This window comes from Thalassophryne amazonica, chromosome 20 (genome assembly GCF_902500255.1).
Source record: "Thalassophryne amazonica chromosome 20, fThaAma1.1, whole genome shotgun sequence".
Classification (NCBI taxonomy): domain Eukaryota; kingdom Metazoa; phylum Chordata; class Actinopteri; order Batrachoidiformes; family Batrachoididae; genus Thalassophryne; species Thalassophryne amazonica.
In genome coordinates, this window is record NC_047122.1 from 44,198,611 (window position 1) to 44,223,566 (window position 24,956).

At 41.4% G+C, this 24,956-nt stretch overlaps 1 protein-coding gene across 2 annotated transcripts in view; it reads left to right on the plus strand.

The window, feature by feature from the left end:
- The window catches only part of znf704 (zinc finger protein 704), a 117,966-nt gene that overhangs the window by 10,613 nt on the left and 82,397 nt on the right, over nt 1-24,956 (plus strand). For both annotated transcript variants that reach the window (XR_004558040.1, XM_034160469.1), the window contains exon 2: nt 14,868-15,049. Coding sequence is in view for 1 of the 2 variants with exons in the window: in XM_034160469.1 (XP_034016360.1) it covers nt 14,868-15,049 (182 nt within the window). In the remaining variant the exon portion in view is untranslated. The remainder of the gene's footprint in view (nt 1-14,867; nt 15,050-24,956) is intronic.

The window sequence follows — 24,956 nt, forward strand, 5'->3', positions numbered from 1 at the left end:
CTTTACGGTGTTGTGAAATCTGCACACACACACACACACACACACACACATATATAATATAATATACACAGTGCATCTACAACCCCAATTCCAATGAAGTTGGGACGTTGTGTAAAATGTAAATAAAAACAGACTGTTCAACAGTCCGCGGCCTCCGTTGTCGTATTTTGCGCTTCATAATGCGCCACACATTTTCAGTGAGCGACAGGTCTGGACTGCAGGCAGGCCAGTCTAGGGATGTCCCGAACCGATCACGTGGTTTCAGACTTGATCGAAATCGGACGTTGCATCCTGATGAGGGATCCGATATAGATCTTATCCTCATTATTTTGATCAGCACTATTTCAAGCTCATTATTGCAGATTAATGGGCCTTTCATGCGTTGGAAGCATCAGAGGCGTCAAGAATTGGTGTTGTTGTTGTTCGTTCGGCTGTTCCTGGTTACGTTCGGGGTCGCCACAGTGGATACAACCAGATTCAACTTGTGCCAATTACCAATGAACGCCGGATGCCCTTCCTGACGCAACACCAGTCTTACCTGGAGAAACATACACAGCCGCTGGTGTTCCAAAGAGGTCTCCCATCCAAGTACTAACCAGATCCTGCTCTGCTTAGCTTCCAAGATCTAACGGGATCAGGCTGACACAGAGCAGACCGGCTGCGCGTAAAGAATCGGTGTAAAAAGCATTATTTTCAATGAGACGTGTTGCTTTTTAGAAGCATCGCATCAAAAGCTGAGCTAAAGTGACGCTTCTGACAGGAACGCGCATTGCCGCTTGTCGGCAGGCTGACGCGGTCAAAGTTCAACCCAATTTTTTTTTTTTTTTGAACAAAAGAAAAAAACAAGTTAAATCCAATCCAACTTTCGACGCTCTGAGCTGTGACGTAGCTTCCCCCTGTCAAATAGGAACGACGCGTTGGGCCAAAACACGGAAGACTAGTGGCAGAAACCACTGATCTCTACAATGCAGATCGGTGCAGAAACCACTGATCTGCTCATTTATAGAGCAGTTTCCTGAAGAAAAATCCTTGGAAATGTTTTTTGTTGTTGTTTGTTACCTCAAAATTTCTGATTACTGTTTAAAAAAAGTTTAGAACACTTGTAATTAAAATAGCTAAATCAATAAATGGTTCTTTAGAAGCCTTTCATCTGTAAATTAAAATCACCTGTTATTTCAGATTAGATAATTTCTTGTTTAACATAAGGAACCTTGGACACTTATTTTTAGACAAATAAAATAACATGGAAATTTGTCCATTTTTTAAGTCTGGTAGATTATTACTTGATTGTTCAAGCTACCTCAAGGAGAAGTGCACTGTTTAAGTGATAAATAATAAAATAAGGTGATTAAAATGAAAATATTATGTATTTAGCAGTGCATGATGGCCTCCACCAGGGCTGCCCTTTGTCACTGGTTCTGTTCATTATCTTTATGGACAGAATTTCTAGGTGCAGCCAGGGTGTAGAGGTGGTCTGGTTTGGGAACCACAGAATCTCGTCTCTGCTGTTTGGGGACGATGTGGTTCTGTTGGCTTCGTCAAATCAGGACCTTCAGCATGCACTGGGCGGTTTGCAGCAGAGTGTGAAGCATCCTGGATGAAAATCAGCACCTCTAAATACGAGGCCATGGTTCTCGACCAGAAAAAGGTGCTTTGCCCTCTTCAGGTCAGTGATAGTGTCCTTGCCTCAACAGCCATCCATTTTTCCCCCAATTTTGAGGGGGGAAAAATTGATGCACTCAATTTGGGAATAAGGCTGTAACATAACAAAATGAGGAGAAAGTGAAGTGTTGTGAATACCTCCAGGACGCACTATATGTGTAATATAATTTTGTGTGTGTTGTGTATTTTAAATCTAATGAAGCCTTCTTTAGCCCTTTGTTGTCCATTCTACTTGATGAGGTATCTTGCTGTCAAGAGCCCCCCCCCCCCCCAAAAAAAAAAACAACAGGGGAGGTGATGGTCTAGTGGTTAAGGCGTTGGGCTTGAGACCAGAAGATCCTCGGAAAATCACTAAGGGGCCTTGAGCAACGTCTTTAATCCCCTATTGCTCCCGGTGTGTATTGAGCGCCTGGTATGGCAGCACCCTCACATTGGGGGTGAATGTGAGGCATTATTGTAAAGCACTTTGAGCGTCTGATGCAGATGGAAAAGCGCTATATAAATGCAGTCTATTTAACAACAAAAATGTGTCCTTTTGGCCTCCAGCTCCTTCTTGAAGCAGTCTGCTTTGGCTTCGAGTTCTTAGTGAAATTGTTCCTTCTGGGCCATAGGTCTTTCTTGTTCCTTGGTCTTCAGCTCCATCTTAAGCCAGTTATTCTTGGCTTCAAGCTCATTCTGAAAGTCTAACTTGTGAGCGGCCAGCTCTTTTTTTTTTTTTTTTTTTTTTTTTTGAAGTGGGGAAATTGTATCTTCTAGCTCTCTTTCTTTTTTCTGTGTAAATCTGTCTTCTTTTTCTCTGAAAATGTTCTAGTATTTTATTGTGGTGATCTGCCTGGGTCATCTTGTCTTTGTTAAATTGTTCTTCCAGGGCATCCATCTCATTTGCGAAAAATTTTTTTTTTTTTTTCATCTGTTTTTTTGTAATTTTGTTCTTTTTCCTGCATTCGCTTTTCCTTCTCTATCTTCTTTTTTTTCATCTTCCAGTTCCTTTAACAGAGCTTTTGCACCTGTAGTTTAGGGGACTAAATAATTCCGGGGTTTTCTCCAAACTGTTGAGCCCTTTGTCCCTGCCTTGCGTCCACTTTGTCAACTGGTGGATTGTTTTAATCAAGTATCGCAGTGTTTTCCAATCCTGGTCCTCAGGACCCAAAGTACTGCACATTTTCCATTTCTCCCTGCCCATAATGAAGCCACACCAGGTGTGTTAAGCTTGGGTCCCACCGAATAATGAAGGATGAAGAAGGAGCCATGCATGGGTGTGTCACGATTATTCGAAGAATGACCCACGTTTTCATCTATCACATATCCTCTATGAAGGTGCCACTATGTGCCTCTCTGTACCCCGCATGTGCCACGTAGCAGCCTTTAGTGAGCCACGACCGACCTGTCATTACAGCCTCAAATGGCTTGCATCAGCCACACTAAGCCACGTAGTGCCATGATAACGCCATGTTGGCGCACATTTAGGCATGAGTTTGGTCCAAACCTCCAGCCCTCCCACACCTGGTCCCTTCAAAGTGTGGGTTTTCAATTCACAGAGTCACAGCAGCATTTAAAGATGTCCCTTCTTTTTTTTTTTAAACGCAGTTCAAAAATAGACACTCCATCACAGTTCCGCAGTTGTGCGCTGTGTGCCAGGCTGCTGTCCACCTGTAATGCACCAGAGCAGCTAGACCCGAACCACGGGTTCCTGGAGAGCCGCCTCTATGCTCCTCACTGGCTCCATGGCTCTCTGGCTTTTCTTCTGCGGCTTTAAACACACAAAACTTTGTTGGTCCGATTATTTCTGCAAAATTGCTCTTTTGCTGCTGTTGTCCTTTCATGGACAGCCGCCTCTGTGCTCTTTCTAAGTGGCTTCCTTTCCATCCGTGGCTTGCTGCTTTTTTTTCCCTGGCTTTAAACACAATCATTTTTACAACGTGAATCCACTTTTAACTTTGTGTTTGTCTGTTTATTTCTGCAAAAGCGCTCTTTTGCGCACGGTGCCGTTCTGCATACAGAATGAGGTGGCCGTTTTATTATATACACCTGTGGATCATTTTATATATATATATATATATACACACTCAACAAAAATAAACGCAACACTTTTGGTTTTGCTCCCATTTTGTATGAGATGAACTCAAAGATCTAAAACTTTTTCCACATACACAATATCACCATTTCCCTCAAATATTGTTCACAAACCAGTCTAAATCTGTGATAGTGAGCACTTCTCCTTTGCTGAGATAATCCATCCCACCTCACAGGTGTGCCATATCAAGATGCTGATTAGACACCATGATTAGTGCACAGGTGTGCCTTAGACTGCCCACAATAAAAGGCCACTCTGAAAGGTGCAGTTTTATCACACAGCGCAATGCCACAGATGTCGCAAGATTTGAGGGAGCGTGCAATTGGCATGCTGACAGCAGGAATGTCAACCAGAGCTGTTGCTCGTGTATTGAATGTTCATTCCTCTACCATAAGCCGTCTCCAAAGGTGTTTCAGAGAATTTGGCAGTACATCCAACCAGCCTCACAACCGCAGACCACGTGTAACCACACCAGCCCAGGACCTCCACATCCAGCGTGTTCACCTCCAAGATCATCTGAGACCAGCCACTCGGACAGCTGCTGAAACAATCGGTTTGCATAACCAAAGAATTATTGCACAAACTGTCAGAAACCGTCTCAGGGAAGCTGATCTGCATGCTCGTCGTCCTCATCGGGGTCTCGACCTGACTCCACTTCGTCGTCGTAACCGACTTGAGTGGGCAAATGCTCACATTCGCTGGCGTTTGGCACGTTGGAGAGGTGTTCTCTTCACGGATGAATCCTGGTTCACACTGTCCAGGGCAGATGGCAGACAGCGTGTGTGGCATCGTGTGGGTGAGCGGTTTTCTGATGTCAATGTTGTGGATCGAGTGGCCCATGGTGGCGGTGGGGTTATGGTATGGGCAGGCGTCTGTTATGGACGAAGAACACAGGTGCATTTTATTGATGGCATTTTGAATGCACAGAGATACCGTGACGAGATCCTGAGGCCCATTGTTGTGCCATACATCCAAGAACATCACCTCATGTTGCAGCAGGATAATGCACGGCCCCATGTTGCAAGGATCTGCACACAATTCTTGGAAGCTGAAAATGTCCCAGTTCTTGCATGGCCGGCATACTCACCGGACATGTCACCCATTGAGCATGTTTGGGATGCTCTGGACCGGTGTATACGACAGCGTGTACCAGTTCCTGCCGATATCCAGCAACTTCGCACAGCCATTGAAGAGGAGTGGACCAACATTCCACAGGCCACAATTGACAACCTGATCAACTCTATGCGAAGGAGATGTGTTGCATGAGGCAAATGGTGGTCACATCAGATACTGACTGGTATCCCCCCCCCAATAAAACAAAACTGCACCTTTCAGAGTGGCCTTTTATTGTGGACAGTCTAAGGCACACCTGTGCACTAATCATGGTGTCTAATCAGCATCTTGATATGGCACACCTGTGAGGTGGGATGGATTATCTCAGCAAAGGAGAAGTGCTCACTATCACAGATTTAGACTGGTTTGTGAACAATATTTGAGGGAAATGGTGGTATTGTGTATGTGGAAAAAGTTTTAGATCTTTGAGTTCATCTCATACAAAATGGGAGCAAAACCAAAAGTGTTACGTTTATATTTTTGTTGAGTGTGTGTGTGTGTGTGTGTGTGTGTGTGTGTGTGTATGTATGTATATATATATATATATATTTATTTCTTCCGCAGCTTACAAGTCACCATGATACAACTTTTAACTTTGTGTTATGTCTTCAAAATCGGTCTTTTGCGCGCTCTCCACCTGTGCTGCCGCACAGCTCTTAGCTGCTCCACTGGAGTTATCTTCCATGGCTTTAAACACACATCCACTTTCACGCAGTCACCCAAATTTTAACTTTGTGTTCGTCCAATATTGACTGAAATATCACTATTTTGTGAGCTGGCGTTCTGCCTAAATGGTCGTTTGAAGCGTGATGATGAGTCACTGCCTCAGTGCGCACACACAACAGAGCTCATGTGATCCATTAATTCCAGAAGTGATTAGAGGTGTTTTCAGCATCCAAGGTTTGACAGAAAATGGTTAATCTGCTACAAAATAATTATTTTATATAGAGTCCAGCGCACAGAGCAGGTGGAATTGTGTGCGCAAGAGAGCTGCTCCAAAAATAGCCTCTCAGGTCCTGCCTCAGTGCGCACACATAGCGGAGGTCATGTGATCCATTAACAAGATATTAAATCAACATACTTTTACATACAACAGACATCAACATACAGACATACGTTTACAGCTAGGAACTGTTTTAACAAGCTATAAAAAAACATTAAAAATAGATGCCTTAAGCTGTTCAAAATACATTCCACATGGAGCAGGAAAGAGAGGGGAAAAAAGTGTGCAGATGCAACAGTCCTCTGTGATTCCAGAATTGATTAGAGGTGTTTTCAGCATCCAAGGTTTGGCAGAAAATGATTAATCCGCTACAAAATAATTATTTTATATAGAGTCCAGCGCACAGAGCAGGTGGAATTGTGTGCGCAAGAGGAGAGCCGCTCCAAAAATATCCTCTCAGGTCCTGCTAAGGTGCCAGGCGCACGGATAATGGACTTTTTGCAGACTCGCTAGGACCATGCAAATACCTCTAAGCTGTCGCAGTAACTCGAACACAAACTGCGCCACGCTGTTGTTGCTAAATTTTGAACTTCTTGAAATTAGCGCCATGCTCAGAGAGGAGCCTCATTAACTGAAGATAATACCTCTAAGAGCCACTCAGAGCCATGAAACTCCCACGATAGTTGAAGAAACCCTCTCGTAGCAAAGAAAACATGCTGCGTGGCTCCTTCTTCATCCTTCATTATTCGGTGGGACCTAGGCTTTACATTATTCATCCAGCTGTTGATTGGCTAAACACACCCGACTGAGTTGATCTGGTCTCAGCAGATTGGCAAAAAATTGAAAATGTGGAGTGATTTGCATCTTGAGGACCAGTACTGAGAAGCACTGCAGTGACTGATAGCCCATATCTACACAATACTGCAGCATGCAACAGCTGACCTGCACTTCTGTGCTGTGGCTTTTGAGGAGATGCCACATTGAACTTGTGTACCTTTTGAGCACCACAAACAGTGTTTGTATTTATGTGTTTCATGTATTTTTTTTTCATTTTATGGAGATCATTTTATTCAAACGCAAAACAGTGCCTTGCATGTGAAGCCTGAAAATTTTATATTTTGAAAAATGCCTACATGGAATAGAATTGCCCAAAATGCAGTTTTGAGTTTACCCTATTGGTTTTGGAGGGGCTTTTTAAAGACCCAAGAGGTTGGAAAAATGTCTCAAGTTATTTCGGACCGTGTAATCCATCATTTGAAATCAAAACAAGTTATGCTTTGAGATGGACGCTTTTAACATGACTTAAAAGAACACATTCAAAACCAGTTGGTGATGCTTCCTGAAGCTAGACATAGACTTTGTATTGTGGGAGGAATATATACACACACACACACACAAGCATAAAAATGGAAAGCAATATGCAAAACGATGGATGCATTTTCTGAAACCAGCAAAAAAAAAAAAGAAAGTACAATAGGGCTGCAAGAAATGATTATATGCATAACCGGTTAATCGAGAAAATAATTGAATTGATTAATTGTTCTCACCATAAAATGTCTGAAATGTGTTTTCTACAGCCCAAGATGTCTTGTTTTGTACATAACCCAAATATATTCAATTTACTGCCACAGAAGAGTAAAGAAACTACTAAAACAAACAAAGAAGCTGAAAATCAAAGAACTGAGAAAGAGGATTAATCTATTATCAGAATTTGTCAATTAATTGAATAATTGCAGCTGTAATGTACCATATCATGTTTTGTTTTGTTTTCTTGTGTTCCTGTAATATTCAGTTCTCATTACAGGTGATATTTTTTAGTTTACTGGTCATATTTTGTAGATTGTTTGAACAGACTACTTCATTACTTTAATTGTTGCAGGAAGCATGAGCCTTTCATTCAATTCCAGCAGAAGGATAGGTAACCTAACATCAATATTTCTTATGCTTCAGCAGAAGTAGAACAGGTAGCTGAGTGGGACAGTGATGTGGGTTTGATTCAGGTCATGCTACCTGACTGTGTTCTTGTACATGACACTTGTTATCCATATTGTCTCAGTCCACCCAACTGTAAATGTGTATCAGTCTTGGCTGGGGAAGTCATCTGCTTCCGACAGAGGAGCCTTAAGACTCGGTCCCACCGAATAATGAAGGCTGAAGAAGGAACCACGCATGGGTGTGGGGTGATTATTTGAAGAATGACCCACGTTTTCATCTATCACGTATCCACTATGAAGGTGCCACTATGTGCCTCTCTGTACCCCGCATGTGCCGCATAGCAGCCTCTAGTGAGCCACGACCGACCTGTCATTACAGCCTCGAATGGCTCGCATCAGCCACACTAAGCCACGTAGTGCCATGATAGCGCCATGATAACGCCATGTTGGCGCACGTTTAGGCATGAGTTTGGTCCAAACCTCCAGCATTTAAAGATGTCCCTTCTTCTTTTTTTTTTAAAACGCAGTCCAAAAATAGACACTCCATCACAGTTCCGCAGTTGTGCGCTGTGCGCCAGGCTGCAGTCCACCTGTAATGCACCAGACCAGCTAGACCCGAACCACGGGTTCCTGGAGAGCTGCCTCTGTGCTCCTCGCTGGCTCCGCGGCTCTCTGGCTTTTTGTTTTTTATGTTTGTCTGTTTATTTCTGCAAAATCGCTCTTTTGGTGGTCTTTCTGGCTTCCTTACCATCCGTGACTTACTGGCTTTATTTTTTCCCTGGCTTTAAGCACAATCATTTTTACAGCGTGAATCCACTTTAACTTTGTGTTCGTCCATTTATTTCTGCAAAAGCGCTCTTTTGCGAGCGGTGCCATTCTGCATACAGAATGAGGTGGCCATTTTATTATATACATATATATGAGGTGGGCTTCATAGATAATTGGCAAAGCTTCTGGGGAAAACCTGGTCTTGTTAGGAGAGACGGCATCCATCCCACTTTGGATGGAGCAGCTCTCATTTCTAGAAATCTGGCCAATTTTCTTAAATCCTCCAAACCGTGACTATCCAGGGTTGGGACCAGGAAGCAGAGTTGTAGTCTTACACACCTCTCTGCGGCTTCTCTCCCCCTGCCATCCCCTCATTACCCCATCCCCGTAGAGACGGTGCCTGCTCCCAGACCACCAATAACCAGCAAAAATCTATTTAAGCATAAAAATTCAAAAAGAAAAAATAATATAGCACCTTCAACTGCACCACAGACTAAAACAGTTAAATGTGGTCTATTAAACATTAGGTCTCTCTCTTCTAAGTGCCTGTTAGTAAATGATATAATAATTGATCAACATATTGATTTATTCTGCCTTACAGAAACCTGGTTACAGCAGGATGAATATGTTAGTTTAAATGAGTCAACACCTCCGAGTCACACTAACTGCCAGAACGCTCGTAGCACGGGCGGAGGATTAGCAGCAATCTTCCATTCCAGCTTATTAATTAATCAAAAACCCAGACAGAGCTTTAATTCATTTGAAAGCTTGACTCTTAGTCTTGTCCATCCAAATTGGAAGTCCCAAAAACCAGTTTTATTTATCTATCGTCCTCCTGGTCATTGCTGTGAGTTTCTCTGTGAATTTTCAGACCTTTTGTCTGACTTAGTGCTTAGCTCAGATAAGATAATTATAGTGGGCGATTTTAACATCCACACAGATGCTGAGAATGACAGCCTCAACACTGCATTTAATCTATTATTAGACTCAGTTGGCTTTGCTCAAAATGTAAATGAGTCCAACCACCACTTTAATCATATCTTAGATCTTGTTCTGACTTATGGTATGGAAATAGAAGACTTAACAGTATTCCCTGAAAACTCCCTTCTGTCTGATCATTTCTTAATAACATTTACATTTACTCTGATGGACTACCCAGCAGTGGGGAATAAGTTTCATTACACTAGAAGTCTTTCAGAAAGCGCTGTAACTAGGTTTAAGGATATGATTCCTTCTTTATGTTCTCTAATGCCATATACCAACACAGTGCAGAGTAGCTACCTAAACTCTGTAAGTGAGATAGAGTATCTCATCAATAGTTTTACATCCTCATTGAAGACAACTTTGGATGCTGTAGCTCCTCTGAAAAAGAGAGCTTTAAATCAGAAGTGCCTGACTCCGTGGTATAACTCACAAACTCGCAGCTTAAAGCAGATAACCCGTAAGTTGGAGAGGAAATGGCGTCTCACTAATTTAGAAGATCTTCACTTAGCCTGGAAAAAGAGTCTGTTGCTCTATAAAAAAGCCCTCCGTAAAGCTAGGACATCTTACTACTCATCACTAATTGAAGAAAATAAGAACAACCCCAGGTTTCTTTTCAGCACTGTAGCCAGGCTGACAAAGAGTCAGAGCTCTATTGAGCCAGGTATTCCTTTAACTTTAACTAGTAATGACTTCATGACTTTCTTTGCTAATAAAATTTTAACTATTAGAGAAAAAAATTACTCATAACCATCCCAAAGACGTATCGTTATCTTTGGCTGCTTTCAGTGATGCCGGTATTTGGTTAGACTCTTTCTCTCCGATTGTTCTGTCTGAGTTATTTTCATTAGTTACTTCATCTAAACCATCAACATGTCTATTAGACCCCATTCCTAAAAGGCTGCTCAAGGAAGCCCTACCATTATTTAATGCTTCGATCTTAAATATGATCAATCTATCTTTATTAGTTGGCTATGTACCACAGGCTTTTAAGGTGGCAGTAATTAAACCATTACTTAAAAAGCCATCACTTGACCCAGCTATCTTAGCTAATTATAGGCCAATCTCCAACCTTCCTTTTCTCTCAAAAATTCTTGAAAGGGTAGTTGTAAAACAGCTACTTGCTGCTTTTGATACTGTTGACTATAAAATTTTATTACAGAGATTAGAGCATGCCATAGGTATTAACGGCACTGCGCTGCGGTGGTTTGAATCATATTTATCTAATAGATTACAATTTGTTCATGTAAATGGGGAATCTTCTTCACAGACTAAGGTTAATTATGGAGTTCCACAAGGTTCTGTGCTAGGACCAATTTTATTCACTTTATACATGCTTCCCTTAGGCAGAATTATTAGACGGCATTGCTTAAATTTTCATTGTTACGCAGATGATACCCAGCTTTATCTATCCATGAAGCCAGAGGACACACACCAATTAGCTAAACTGCAGGATTGTCTTAAAGACAAAGACATGGATGACCTCTAATTTCTTGCTTTTAAACTCAGATAAAACTGAAGTTATTGTACTTGGCCCCACAAATCTTAGAAACATGGTGTCTAACCAGATCCTTACTCTGGATGGCATTACCCTGACCTCTAGTAATACTGTGAGAAATCTTGGAGTCATTTTTGATCAGGATATGTCATTCAAAGCGCATATTAAACAAATATGTAGGACTGCTTTTTTGCATTTACGCAATATCTCTAAAATTAGAAAGGTCTTGTCTCAGAGTGATGCTGAAAAACTAATTCATGCATTTATTTCCTCTAGGCTGGACTATTGTAATTCATTATTATCAGGTTGTCCTAAAAGTTCCCTGAAAAGCCTTCAGTTAATTCAAAATGCTGTAGCTAGAGTACTAACGGGGACTAGAAGGAGAGAGCATATCTCACCCATATTGGCCTCTCTTCATTGGCTTCCTGTTAATTCTAGAATAGAATTTAAAATTCTTCTTCTTACTTATAAGGTTTTGAATAATCAGGTCCCATCTTATCTTAGGGACCTCATATCACCCCAATAGAGCGCTTCACTCTCAGACTGCAGGCTTACTTCCTAGGGTTTGTAAGAGTAGAATGGGAGGCAGAGCCTTCAGCTTTCAGGCTCCTCTCCTGTGGAACCAGCTCCCAATTCGGATCAGGGAGACAGACACCCTCTCTACTTTTAAGATTAGCCTTAAAACTTTCCTTTTTGCTAAAGCTTATAGTTAGGGCTGGATCAGGTGACCCTGAACCATCCCTTAGTTATGCTGCTATAGACTTAGACTGCTGGGGGGTTCCCATGATGCACTGAGTGTTTCTTTCTCTTTTTGCTCTGTATGCACCACTCTGCATTTAATCATTAGTGATTGATCTCTGCTCCCCTCCACAGCATGTCTTTTTCCTGGTTCTCTCCCTCAGCCCAAACCAGTCCCAGCAGAAGACTGCCCCTCCCTGAGCCTGGTTCTGCTGGAGGTTTCTTCCTGTTAAAAGGGAGTTTTTCCTTCCCACTGTCGCCAAGTGCTTGCTCACAGGGGGTCGTTTTGACCGTTGGGGTTTTTCCGTAATTATTGTATGGCCTTGCCTTACAATATAAAGCGCCTTGGGGCAACTGTTTGTTGTGATTTGGCGCTATATAAATAAAATTGATTGATTGATTGATATACAACCCCTGGCAAAAAATTATGGAATCACCGGCCTCAGAGGATGTTCATTCAGTTGTTTAATTTTGTAGAAAAAAAGCAGATCACAGACATGACACAAAACTAAAGTCATTTCAAATGGCAACTTTCTTGTTTTAAGAAACACTATAAGAAATCAAGAAAAAAAGATTGTGGCAGTCAGTAACTGTTACTTTTTTAGACCAAGCAGAGGAAAAAAATATGGAATCACTCAGTTCTGAGGAAAAAATTATGGAATCACCCTGTAAATTTTCATCCCCCAAATTAACACCTGCATCAAATCAGATCTGCTCATTGACATTGACCCTATGCCATGACATTGACCCTATGTGTCTTTTTGCAAGGAATGTTTTTGCAGTTTTTGCTCTATGGCAAGATGCATTATCATCTTGAAAAATGATTTCATCATCCCCAAACATCCTTTCAATTGTCCAAAATATCAACATAAACTTGTGCATTTATTGATGATGTAATGACAGCCATCTCCCCAGTGCCTTTACCTGACATGCAGCCCCATATCATCAATGACTGTGGAAATTGACATGTTCTCTTCAGGCAGTCATCTTTATAAATCTCATTGGAAAGGCACCAAACAAAAGTTCCAGCATCATCACCTTGCCCAATGCAGATTTGAGATTCATCACTGAATATGACTTTCATCCAGTCATCCACAGTCCACAATTGCTTTTCCTTAGCCCATTGTAACCTTGTTTTTTTCTGTTTAGGTGTTAATGATGCCTTTCGTTTAGCTTTTCTGTATGTAAATCCCATTTCCTTTAGGCGGTTTCTTACAGTTCGGTCACAGACGTTGACTCCAGTTTCCTCCCATTCGTTCCTCATTTGTTTTGTTGTACATTTTTCGATTTTTGAGACATATTGCTTTAAGTTTTCTGTCTTGACGCTGTGATGTCTTCCTTGGTCTACCAGTATGTTTGCCTTTAACAACCTTCCCATGTTGTTTGTATTTGGTCCAGAGTTTAGACACAGCTGACTGTGAACAACCAACATCTTTTGCAACATTGCGTGATGATTTACTCTCTTTTAAGAGTTTGATAATCCTCTCCTTTGTTTCAATTGACATCTCTCATGTTGGAGCCATGATTCATGTCAGTCCACTTGGTGCAACAGCTCTCCAAGGTGTGATCACTCCTTTTTAGATGCAGACTAACGAGCAGATCTGATATGATGCAGGTGTTAGTTTTGGGGATGAAAATTTACAGGGTGATTCCATAATTTTTTCCTCAGAATTGAGTGATTCCCTATTTTTTTCCTCTGCTTGGTCTAAAAAAGTAACCTTTACTGACTGCCACAATCTTTTTTTCTTGATTTCCTATAGTGTTTCTTAAAGCCAGAAAGTTGCCATTTGAAATGACTTTAGTTTTGTGTCATGTCTGTGATCTGCTTTTTTTCTACAAAATTAAACAACTGAATGAACATCCTTCGAGGCCGGTGATTCCATAATTTTTGCCAGGGGTTGTATATATTTGCACGCTCTCCACCTGTGTTGCCGCACAGCTCCTGCTCTTAGCTGCTCCACTGGAGTTATTATCTTCCATGGCTTTAAACACACATCCACTTTCATGCTGTCACCCAAATTTTAACTTTGTGTTCGTCCAATATTGACTGAAATATCACTCTTTTGTGAGCTGGCGTTCTGCCTAAATGGTCGTTTGAAGCATGATGATGAGTCACTGCCTCAGTGCGCACACACAGCGGAGCTCATGTGATCCATTAATTCCAGAAGTGATTAGAGGTATTTTAGGCATCCAAGGTTTGACAGAAAATGATTCATCTGCTACAAAATAATTATTTTATACAGAGTCCAGCGCACAGAGCAGGTGGAGTTGTGTGCGCAAAGGAGGAGACCCGCTCCAAAAATAGCCTCGCAGGTCCTGCCTCAGTGTGCACATACAGCGGAGCTCATGTGATCCATTAACAAGATATTAAATCAACATACTTTTACATACAACAGACATCAACATACAGACATTCTCTTACAGCAAGGAACTGTTTATCAAGCTATAAAAAACATTAAAAATAATTACCTTAAGCTGTTCAAAATACATTTCACATGGAGCAGGAAAGAGAGGGAAAAAAAGCCTCCAGATGAAACAGTCCTCTGTGATGCCAGAAGTGATTAGAAGTGTTTTCAACATCCAAGGTTTGGCAGAAAATGATTAATCCACTACAAAATATGGTCCAGCACACAGAGCAGGTGCAATTGTCTGCCCAAGAGGAGGAGCTGCTCCAAAAATAGCCTCTCAGGTCCTGCGAAGGTGCCAGGCGCACGGATAATGGACATTTTGCAGACTCGTAAGCATCACGCAAATGCCGCTAAGCTGTCGCAGTAACTCGAACACAAACTGCGCCACGCTGTTGTTGCAAAATTTTGAACATCTTGAAATTAGCGCCACGCTCAGAGAGGAGCCTCGTTAACTGAAGATAATGCCTCTAAGAGCCACTCTGAGCCACTATAATGCCACGATAGCTCACGAAACAAAAAAAAAAAAAAAAAAACAGGGTGCGTGGCTCCTTCTTTACTCCTTCTTCACTCGGTGGGACCAAGGCTTTAGTAAGGACTCAGAATCTATGGACGAGCCCTGGCACCAATGGGCTAGGACTTAGGACCAATGGGCCAGGACAATAGGAGTTCCCCATCAGCGGTGTTACTACGTTCCACAGATGGTTCTCTGTTGCAGCACTGATGAGATGCTGTCTGTGTCCCTCTACAGCAAAGTTCCAGCAATGGAGCTCTAGAAGGTCAGAAAGGTGAAGGCACTTCTCACAGCCCGGAAGCAGCAGAGGAACAGCGAGTGTGGGACAACAAGCGTCGGGATCCTGAAACCAGATCAGTGTCCCTGCTGGAGCAAAAGCGAAAGGTGGTCTCTTCCAGCATCGATGTCCCTCATGCCAGGTAAGAGGGAATCTTATTTTCTGTATGCATGTGTCACAGTCTATTTATTGGTGTACGTCCCTGTGTCTTGCCCAGTGCTTTCCCACATTGCAAGAATGTTGCGGTGACATATTCCACCTTCTTGGACTGCTTAGTGCTTCATGGCTGCAGTCCAGTGCCCAAGATAGACATAAATGCTGATATGTTTGAAAATTGTGAGGGGGGGGGGGAATGACGTTATGTTCAGGTTTATTAAAAAGAGAAGTCGACATTACACATGGGTGGGCTGTTTGCTCATACACTTACCCATTCATTTTGCATCACACACAAATATTATTTTAGGAGGTCAGCATAATTCACCAGTGGAACTGCAGTTAAACCCTAATGGCCACCACTGCTTGGCATTGAAGTGCATCTATTTAAAACTAAAAACAGCAGGATGCATTACATATAAAAGAGTAATTCCTTGTAAAGCATTGCTCGATTATTGAACATCACTCCCTTTTTGTTGTCCGCATGCTGCTAGAGGTTTCCATTCGATGGCAACTTGGTGAAAAGTACAGTAAAATTTACATGACAACTGAGCCCCACTTTTAGTGTATTAGTGATTTTTCACAAGTCAATGATTTGCTTCTCACAATTCTCCTTATTGCTGGCAGTTGTGCAGAAAAATTGATATTTAAATTGAGTCTGTCAAGTGGATTCGGAACAACGTCTACACCTTTGCAATTTTAATGACCTTGCATAGGGGATGCAATATTCTTAAAACTGACATAGTTATTACAGAATGCTGGATTGATCTCATTGCTCTTGAATGACTTCAGCTTGTTTAGTTCAGCTCAAGGACAGTTGTTTTATATGCAGAATTCCTTTTTATACCCTTAATGACATGATCTGAAAACAAGAAACTCCTAGGGAATGTGAAATAATGCAGAATTTACGCTCTAATACATTGCAGCCTCATTTAGTTATATCCACTTGCTACCTCTCTTTAACATAAAGAGCTCTTAAAAGTTTTGGATGTTGAACTCAGCTTAACTCACTCAACTCAACCTTTATTTCTAAAGCACGTTTAAAACGACCGCAATCGACCAAAGTGCTGTAAATAATAAACCAAGTTACCAACAGTCGTAGCTAAATTAATTAAAAATAACAATAAAATTACAACAGCCAATAAAACAGATAAAAGACAAAGTAAAATAAAGAGTAAAAATTAGTAGGAAATAATTTTATTTGGTTTAATTTTATTCACATAGCACCAAATCACAACAAAGCTGCCTCAGGTGCAATGCATAAGTACGGTCTAACCTTACCAACCCCTAGAGCAAGGACACAGGCAACAGTGGTAAGGAAAAACTCCCTCTGATGATACTGAGGAAGAAACCTTAAGCAGACCAGACTCAACGGGGTAAGTAGAAATGACCAAAGATGAATACAGTTGCTTTGTTACAGCTGTCTTATATCTAATGTCCTGGGATTTAGTAATCAGTAGTCAGTATGAGTCTGTTCATCCTGAAGCAGCTTGTAGTAATGTAAAGCCCTATAGCAGCTGAGCACCTATCCCTATGTATTCCATAGTTTGCTTTGCGATACATCATGAACCTTTTCATCTTTTATTTAATGATCATAGAGGGATTTGTTCATTATCTTTCCAGATACAAAGTTTTAACCTCCTTTAAAGAATCCTAAAGAATGTTTAGCAGGCAGTTCTTTGAGACTTTATCTTGATTGACATGGGGAGGTTAGAGTGTTGGGTTTGTAGCCAGAGGATATGGGTGGGCAGTACAGTGCTGTCATTGCCATCACTGGTGTGATAGCGTGCCACAATATGGATTGCGAAATATGGTCAACACTATGAGATATCATTTTTTTTTTCTTATAATACTACAGAACCCCTGCCAGGCCAGGAATTTTCATATTTTTTAATGACTTCAATGAAATATTACATTAGAAAAATAATGAATAAAAATGCCAAATATCAGTTAATTTAGAAGTCAGTAATCATTTAATCTGATCAGCATGGCAGCACCGAGGCTGTGATAAGAGCTGGAGATGGGGGTTCTGTCTCGGAAGTTCTGCTGAGCTCCACACGTGCCTCAGAACACCTGTCTTATTCGGTACTTCAGCATTTCCCATAATCCCCCTGGCGGCCCCCTGCACTTCCCAGAATGCACCGCAGCAGCAGCAGAGTTCCGCCGTCTCACAGCGCATGTAAACAATGGCAAAGCATTGATTTAGCAAGTTCATGGATGATTATGATGATACGCTCTCTCAAGTTGAGAGGGTTATCTAGAGGAGGTGTAGCACCTGTGATGGAGTTCTGCTGTGCCCCGATCTTCTCTTATTGTCCATACTTCATGAAGCATGTTTACACTGTGAGTGCTAAGCTCCTGACACAGGCACTCTGCTGAAACCAACCTCTCACGAGAGTCATGGGCCGCGAGACGGTGCAAGATTCACAACTGCGAAACAGCTAATGCTTTCCTTAGATATGTAACTGGCCATAAAGTCATTCTCACATGAAGACATAACTTACAGTAATGGTTAAACTGTGATTCCGTTATGTGGGCCAGCAGACATTTGCGCTGCATGCACACTTGTTTGAGCGTTAACGAGTCTAAATTAAATACAGCCATTGATTTGATAAATGTAAAACTTTTAAAAAATATTTAATTCCTGACGTTTTTAATCGTTGAAGGAGCAGGTTTTAACAGGAAAATAATTGAGGTTAAACTTGTGCTCAAATAAGATAACTTCAAGAGGTCATGTAACACAAAACCAGTAATCCTATGATATAATACAGTCAATGTTCAAATAGTGAAAAATATCATGGCATCAATTTTTAGATCGCATCACCCACTCCTACCAGATGATTCTTCATACAATTCCCCATCAGACAAAAAAATCAGTAAGGTGAGTGAGTTCCATTATACTCATGCTGCCTTATGCCTTGCCTTTGGTGAACGTGTGATTTTGAGGCATCATTGCAAAGCACTTTGAGAATCTACATAAGATGGAAAAATGCTGTAGAACTGAACTGAATTTTAGAATTAACAGAATTGAATTTATATATAACAGACTGAACATCAAATTGCATATGAAATCAAAAGATTATTCTGTTCATCGTGCACTAAATTCAACTAACTATAAAACCAAACTTTAGGAAAAATGAATTTAACCCACTTTATGATGTGTGTTCACACAACGAACATGGAGAGCTCATTGTTCCAATATTTTAGGGGCAGATTTGAGACCCGGCTTTTTTCTCTCTCTGATATCATTACAGTGACCACTCCAGTGGACAGCTCCATTATTGCTTTAAGATTAAGATCCATGACTTTCAATCATGGAACACCTGCGACTGATTTTCATTGCTACTCCAGCACCAGAAGAGAAATGGCATCTCCACTGACCATAAAGTAAAGTTTATCTGTAATCAAGAAGGGGGGGGGGGGGGGGGGATTGGAGAGATGCTGGAAAGGGGGTGAGGCAGTAAGAAGAAAGAAAAAGCAAAACCGTGAAATGTGTGTGTGTGTGTGTGTGTGTGTGTGTGTGTGTGTGTGTGTGTGTGTGGACTAGGATAAAGAAAAACTGCCTAAGGATTTTTTTGTCTTTATAGTACCGACTCTCCAGGGATATCTGACCTTGAAGTTGTTAATTACACTCATAATTTCCCTCTCTGCTTGTGATTTACCAAGAAAATGTCTGGTTGTTTGATGGCTCTTCTGATCTTTGGTATTTCAGATAGAATAGGTCTCTCTTGAGTCTGGAATCATTGGGAAAGGAACTGAAACCGAGAGATAAATTGACTGTGTACCATACAGTAGATGGTCTACCCCTCGTTCCTTTATTTAGTTGCTCCCTCCTTTATATTTGTTGACATCATTTTTACTTCGCCTTCATTTCATAAGATCAGCACCAAAAATCATTGTCATTTTGTGATTGACCTATTTTCTGGATTGCTCCAACTCCCAAGTACCCGAAGAGCCTGTTTTCCCCAAGAAGGGCTTAAAAAATGCTGCATCTCAAAATACAAAGGTAGGAGTTGCTTTGTGTGACAGATATCCAGTTTGTTTAGTGTCACACACCCCCCCCCCCCCCCCCCCCCCCCCCCCCCAGTTTGGTCTTTACTGAGTACTCTATAAAATTTCTGACTGGTCTTAACCAGCTGTTGGTCACCCCTTTCAAGGGTTTAATCTATGCAGGAAATACTCATTTGTAACAAGAGCTGGTGCAGGCAGATAAGTGGAAACGAACTGCTTGGCGTTTGATAAATAGCATTTTGGAGACTAATTGCTAGCAGAGGAAGTGAAGTATAGCTTTAGTTAAAGGGAAAATCAAGAGTGTTTTATTATTACAAACCCCCCCCCCCCCCCAAAAAAAAAAAAAACTCCAACAGATCTGAGGATTGAAATCATCTCCTCCTCAAACTGCCAGCAGTCAAACCTCCCATTTGTAGCATGAACTGAGGTGTGTGTGTTCATGTTTGTGGAAATAACTGGGCCCCTTGCTGGCTTGCTATGATGTTGGAATTTTTTTTTTTCCAGTTTTATATCTGAGGCCAACACAATAGCCACATTCAACAATGTGATTTATGGTAGCTGGTGACTATTCCAAATAGTTGTAAATTTGCTACGGGAAGCTTGTCAGACAGGGTATGTCTGACTTCAAAACCAGCTCCGATGCCAAAAGCAAAACTGTTTTGTTATTGATGGTTGATCAATGTGCAAATCATCCAGTTCATAGCGCTGAGCCAACCATGTGGTGCACACTTATGGAGCCCCATGTATCAGCCAATTCAAGATGGAACAAGGCCAAAGACGTTTCATCCTGCATAGAATGAGGTGTTTTTTTTATTTATTTTTAGGTCCTCCTGGTTTTCTTTGTGGTTATTTCTCATCATTTGCCGCACTGTTACTGCTGTTAACGTATTTCCACAATGTGTTTGGATTTGTGGCAAATGAGGGTATTTCAGTTTTGAAATGGGCAACAGGAGGGGAGTGAGAAAGATGCCCAGAGTTGCATATAAAAAAAGGTCAGTTTTCCTGGTTTGGGTCCCAGTTTTGTTCAGAAACCATGTGATTACAACTGAAAAATGCAGCTGTGTTTCCCTCTCTTCTCTATGCTTCATGTAATATTAAATGACTGAGCACTTTTCCACCAACAGTTCACCAAACCAACTATTTTGAGTCAAATATCTTTTTAAACTGGCTGAAGCTGCCTTCACTAGTATATAGCTAAAAATATCAAAATGTGCTTGGACTTTATAGTAAAGAACATTGCATATTATGTCTAATAGAGGGTTCTGTTATAGAGGAACAAAGGTTCCTCCCAAAATTCCAAACTTGAAGAGATTTGACTTAATGAGGAGTGTATTTGGCAGTGCACTCCGAAAGAAATCTTTAAAACAAGGAGAAGGAGGTGGGGCGGGGGGGTGTAAGCAAATGTACAACTGTAGTCATTGGTGAAGATGTGTGCAGGCATGGCACGTTCTTGTCCCGAATTTGGTACTACCTCATTTGCTTAATGCAAAACACAATCAACTGCAGAAGTTCAACATTGCTACTTGATTGGTTTCAGGTGACATATTTTCACTTTTTTTTTTTCCAGAGTTTTAGCCTTCTAGTATAATTTGGGGTGGAATAAAAAGTCTGCTTTCATTATCACTTGAAGTATTGTGTGAAGATGCTGCTTACTGTTGGTTTTCAGAGTAATTAACAGAAAGCAAGACGAGCATCATCTGCTCTTACAAGAAGTTGTTTAGTAGGTATTCACAGTGTCATGAGGAGAACGGTGGCCAATGGGGGCTGCAGCACTTCCAAATTAAGAAGACACTAGCAAACACAAAAGACTCAAATGGAAAAACACCTGCATTGATTTAAGGAGAGGTTGTTAGATCTGAAAATGTCTTTCAGATTGGCAGGTGGAACGCTTGTAAACACAGAGAGCACAGACAAATCACACCTCAGACACATGTTCTCACAACACACCCAAACTCAGAATGGCTTTGCAAAGCTCCACAATGCAGTGGAAGTGCAAACAACACAAAAGAGGTGTCTGCCTACAGGACTTTAACTAATATAAGGATCCATGGCATTGTGGTACTCTGCACTTTCTGAGAAAGGTTATTTTTTTTATTTTTGGATGATTTTAGTCTTAAACAAGAGCAATCAGAAATTTCTGACGTCTGCCAATCTGGATCCAGATCACCTCCAAAAATCAGTGGAGTCTTCCATGCCCTAATATCTATCTGTGGTGCAAATTTGGTGCGAATCCGTGAAGTAGTTTTGAAGAAATCCTTCAAAGCCTATATAAAGTGAAGTCTTGATCCAGAATCCGGAACCGGATCCAGATCACCTCCAAAATTCATTGGAGTCTTCCATGCCCTAATATCTATCTGTGGTGCAAATTTGGTGAGAATCTGTGAAGTAGTTTTGATGTAATCCTTCAAAGCATATATAAAGTGAAATCTTGATTCAGAATCCGGATTCCAAAATTTAATGGAGTCTTTTATGGCCTAATATGTGCCCGTAGTGAAAATTTGGTGAGAATCCGTGAAGTAGTTTTGACGTAATCTTTCAAAGACTGTATAAAGTGAAACTTGATCCAGAATCTGGATCTGGATCCAGATCACCTCCAAAATTTAGTAGAGTCTTACATGGCCTAATATCTGTCTGTGTTAAACATTTTGTCAAAATTCGTGCAGTAGTTTTGATGTAATCCTGCTAAAAGACAGACAGACAGACAAATAAACGCAGGTGATTTTATTACGCTCCTGGTGGACGTAAGAAGCAACATTTCCATGTTTTATTAGTTTAATTGCAGTGCATCAGAGAATACAAGTTAACTCTCTTTTTCTGTGCAGAAAAATGTGTTAGCCCAAACTATACCCTTTTGGAATCTTGATGATCTGACAAATAATGTGGTATAGTTTTCAATATGATTGGAGCATTTTTAAATTTTGACCCCTGTGTGTAATTCCTCAATTGACCCCTACCTGGCAGCCTATTAAAAATTCAAGTGGCCAGTCTGTTTTTTCTAAAGAGTAATGTCTAAGGCCGGGTTCATTAATTAGGCCGATATCGGACCCGATCTTCCCCTTCCGACAATCTTAAGGACGCCCCGACAATCGTGATGGCGCTAAAGATAATTTTATCAGATATTCCTCCCGTGTGTGGTGTGTTAAGAGCGTTTTGATCTGCTCTGAAGGGCGTCAGGAGCGCTCCGATTGCAAATCGGGGATATTCAACATGTTGGATTTTTTTGGCCCGATATCGCAGCGTGTGTTGTGTCCTCCGACCACAAACGAGCACGCAGCCTGCTGAATGTGACGTGCAGCCAACCAGAAAGCGAGGTGACGGACGTACGGAGCGGGAAAAAAAAAAATCAAAACAGCTGTTCTGACTTAACAGAAAGTCCGGTGTCGCGCTGTCTCCACTCCTTTAAAGAACACCTTTTCTTTTTCTTTTGGTATTGTTTTTTTCCTTCTGTTGTAAATAGTCCACAAAGTACCTCCGTTTGTTTACTCTGAAGTCAGTTTTAATCTCGATAGATTTTGCGAGATTTCCTCTCTGAACTGTAAATGTTCGTGTGTGGAATCTGTTCGTGTGTGGTGTTGTTGTCCTTGCTGTGTGGCTGCACACCACACACTGTACGACCAAACCTGTTAGATCCATGATTTTTTATCTTCACGTGTGTGGTTTCAGGTTTTGGAAACCTACAGATAATTTTAAAATCCTGTCGTGTGAACCAGGCTTAAGGAGTATTTGTGCTGAATTTGGTGCTTACATCACCATTTGAAGGATTGCTTCAATTATCCACTGCACTAGAATTTGCAGCTGACATGAAATTATTATTTTTTTTTTTTTTTACAACAACCAGTAGACGTACCCAAAGTCCAATTTGCCATCCAGCTCATATCTTGGGAGCAGGTGTGCACTCATCTCTTTAAAAGTGTCTGCAAAATAAATAAGTAAAATCAATTTTGAGTATCAGCTAACAGTGTAATATTGCTTAAATTGAGGAGATATGTTGTCATTTAGTTACACATAAACTGTTGTGAGCATTGTTTTAATATAGTCAGAATGATTCCTGAATCTCCTACTTTTCATCTTTGTCTCCTCGTGTAAATTGAAAATATAGCACCTGTGTGGGTGGGGTGGGGTGGGGGGGGCTCTCACCCATTGGGATTCTTTGGAGTTGTTGCAGGTGGTGGCTTCCCTTACTTCTTCACTTGTTTCCTTTGTAGACTTTTTAGAGGATGACCTAAACTCAGCAACTTATTATTATTATTTTATTATTTTGTCTGTATAGTTTCTGTTTCTTTTTAATTGATTTAACTGAATTAATGTGGTATTCAGTGAGTTGGAGTATACGAGGTCTGTTAGAAAAGTATCCGACCTTATTATTTTTTTCAAAAACTATATGGATTTGAATCACGTGTGATTTGCGTCAGACAAGCTTGAACCTTCGTGCGCATGCGTGAGTTTTTTCACGCCTGTCGGTTGCGGCATTCGCCTGTGAGCAGGCTTTGAGTGAGGAGTGGTCCAGCCCTCTCGTCTTTTTTTTCCATTGTTTAGGAATGGCTCAGAGACTGCCGCTTTGCTTGATCAAAATTTTTTCAGAAACTGTGAGGCACATCCAAGTGAACACCATTCGAGAAATTCAGATGGTTTTTGGTGAAACTTTTATGGGCTTCAAAGAGATTACGGAGTGTTACTGTCGCTTTAAGGATGGCCCCCAGTGGCTGATGGCGCGCCGCGCTCTGAAGCCGCCATCGACAGGCTGAGCAACCATTTCATTTCTAAACGGATGGCTGTATGGATCCGTGACCATCGTGTGCAATTTCTCTGGTTATCACAAGAGCTGGACATCAACCGTTTTCCGGCAGATTTCACTTTTAACAAGAGATTTTGTCATGGAAAGCCGAGCGGAGGCTTCGCGCGTCACGATGGATTCACTGCTGGAGCGAGACAAAACCACCTCCGTTTTGGTCTCACAGGACGGCTTTGAGATGGCGTTCAGACAGCTGTCGGTGGTTTTTCAGTCGAGTGATTATCTGAGAATTGTGGATATGCCTGGACATGCCAGAACATGTCCTGTGAGGCTTCATCACGGTGTTGCTTTGCGCCATGCGGCACCGCCAACGTCACAACGTTCTGCTGGTTTGGTAGATTATAGTAAAATACAGTGGGGGGGAAACCCAATAAATCAAATCAAATCAATTTTATTTATATAGCGCCAAATCACAACAAACAGTTGCCCCAAGACGCTTTATATTGTAAGGCAAGGTCATACAATAATTACGGAAAAACCCCAACGGTCAAAACGACCCCCTGTGAGCAAGCACTTGGCAACAGTGGGAAGGAAAAACTCCTTTTTAACAGGAAGAAACCTCCAGCAGAACCAGGCTCAGGGAGGGGCAGTCTTCTGCTGGGACTGGTTGGGGCTGAGGGAGAGAACCAGGAAAAAGACATGCTGTGGAGGGGAGCAGAGATCAATCACAAATGATGAAATGCAGAGTGGTGCATACAGAGCAAAAAGAGAAAGAAACACTCAGTGCATCATGGGAACCCCCCAGCAGTCTAAGTCTATAGCAGCAAAACTAAGGGATGGTTCAGGGTCACCTGATCCAGCCCTAACTATAAGCTTTAGCAAAAAGGACAGTTTTAAGCCTAATCTTAAAAGTAGAGAGGGTGTCTGTCTCCCTGATCTGAATTGGGAGCTGGTTCCACAGGAGAGGAGCCTGAAAGCTGAAGGCTCTGCCTCCCATTCTACTCTTAAAAACCCTAAGAACTACAAGTAAGCCTGCAGTCTGAGAGCGAAGCGCTCTATTGGGGTGATATGGTACTATGAGGTCCCTAAGATAAGATGGGAGCTGATTATTCAAAACCTTATAAGTAAGAAGAAGAATTTTAAATTCTATTCT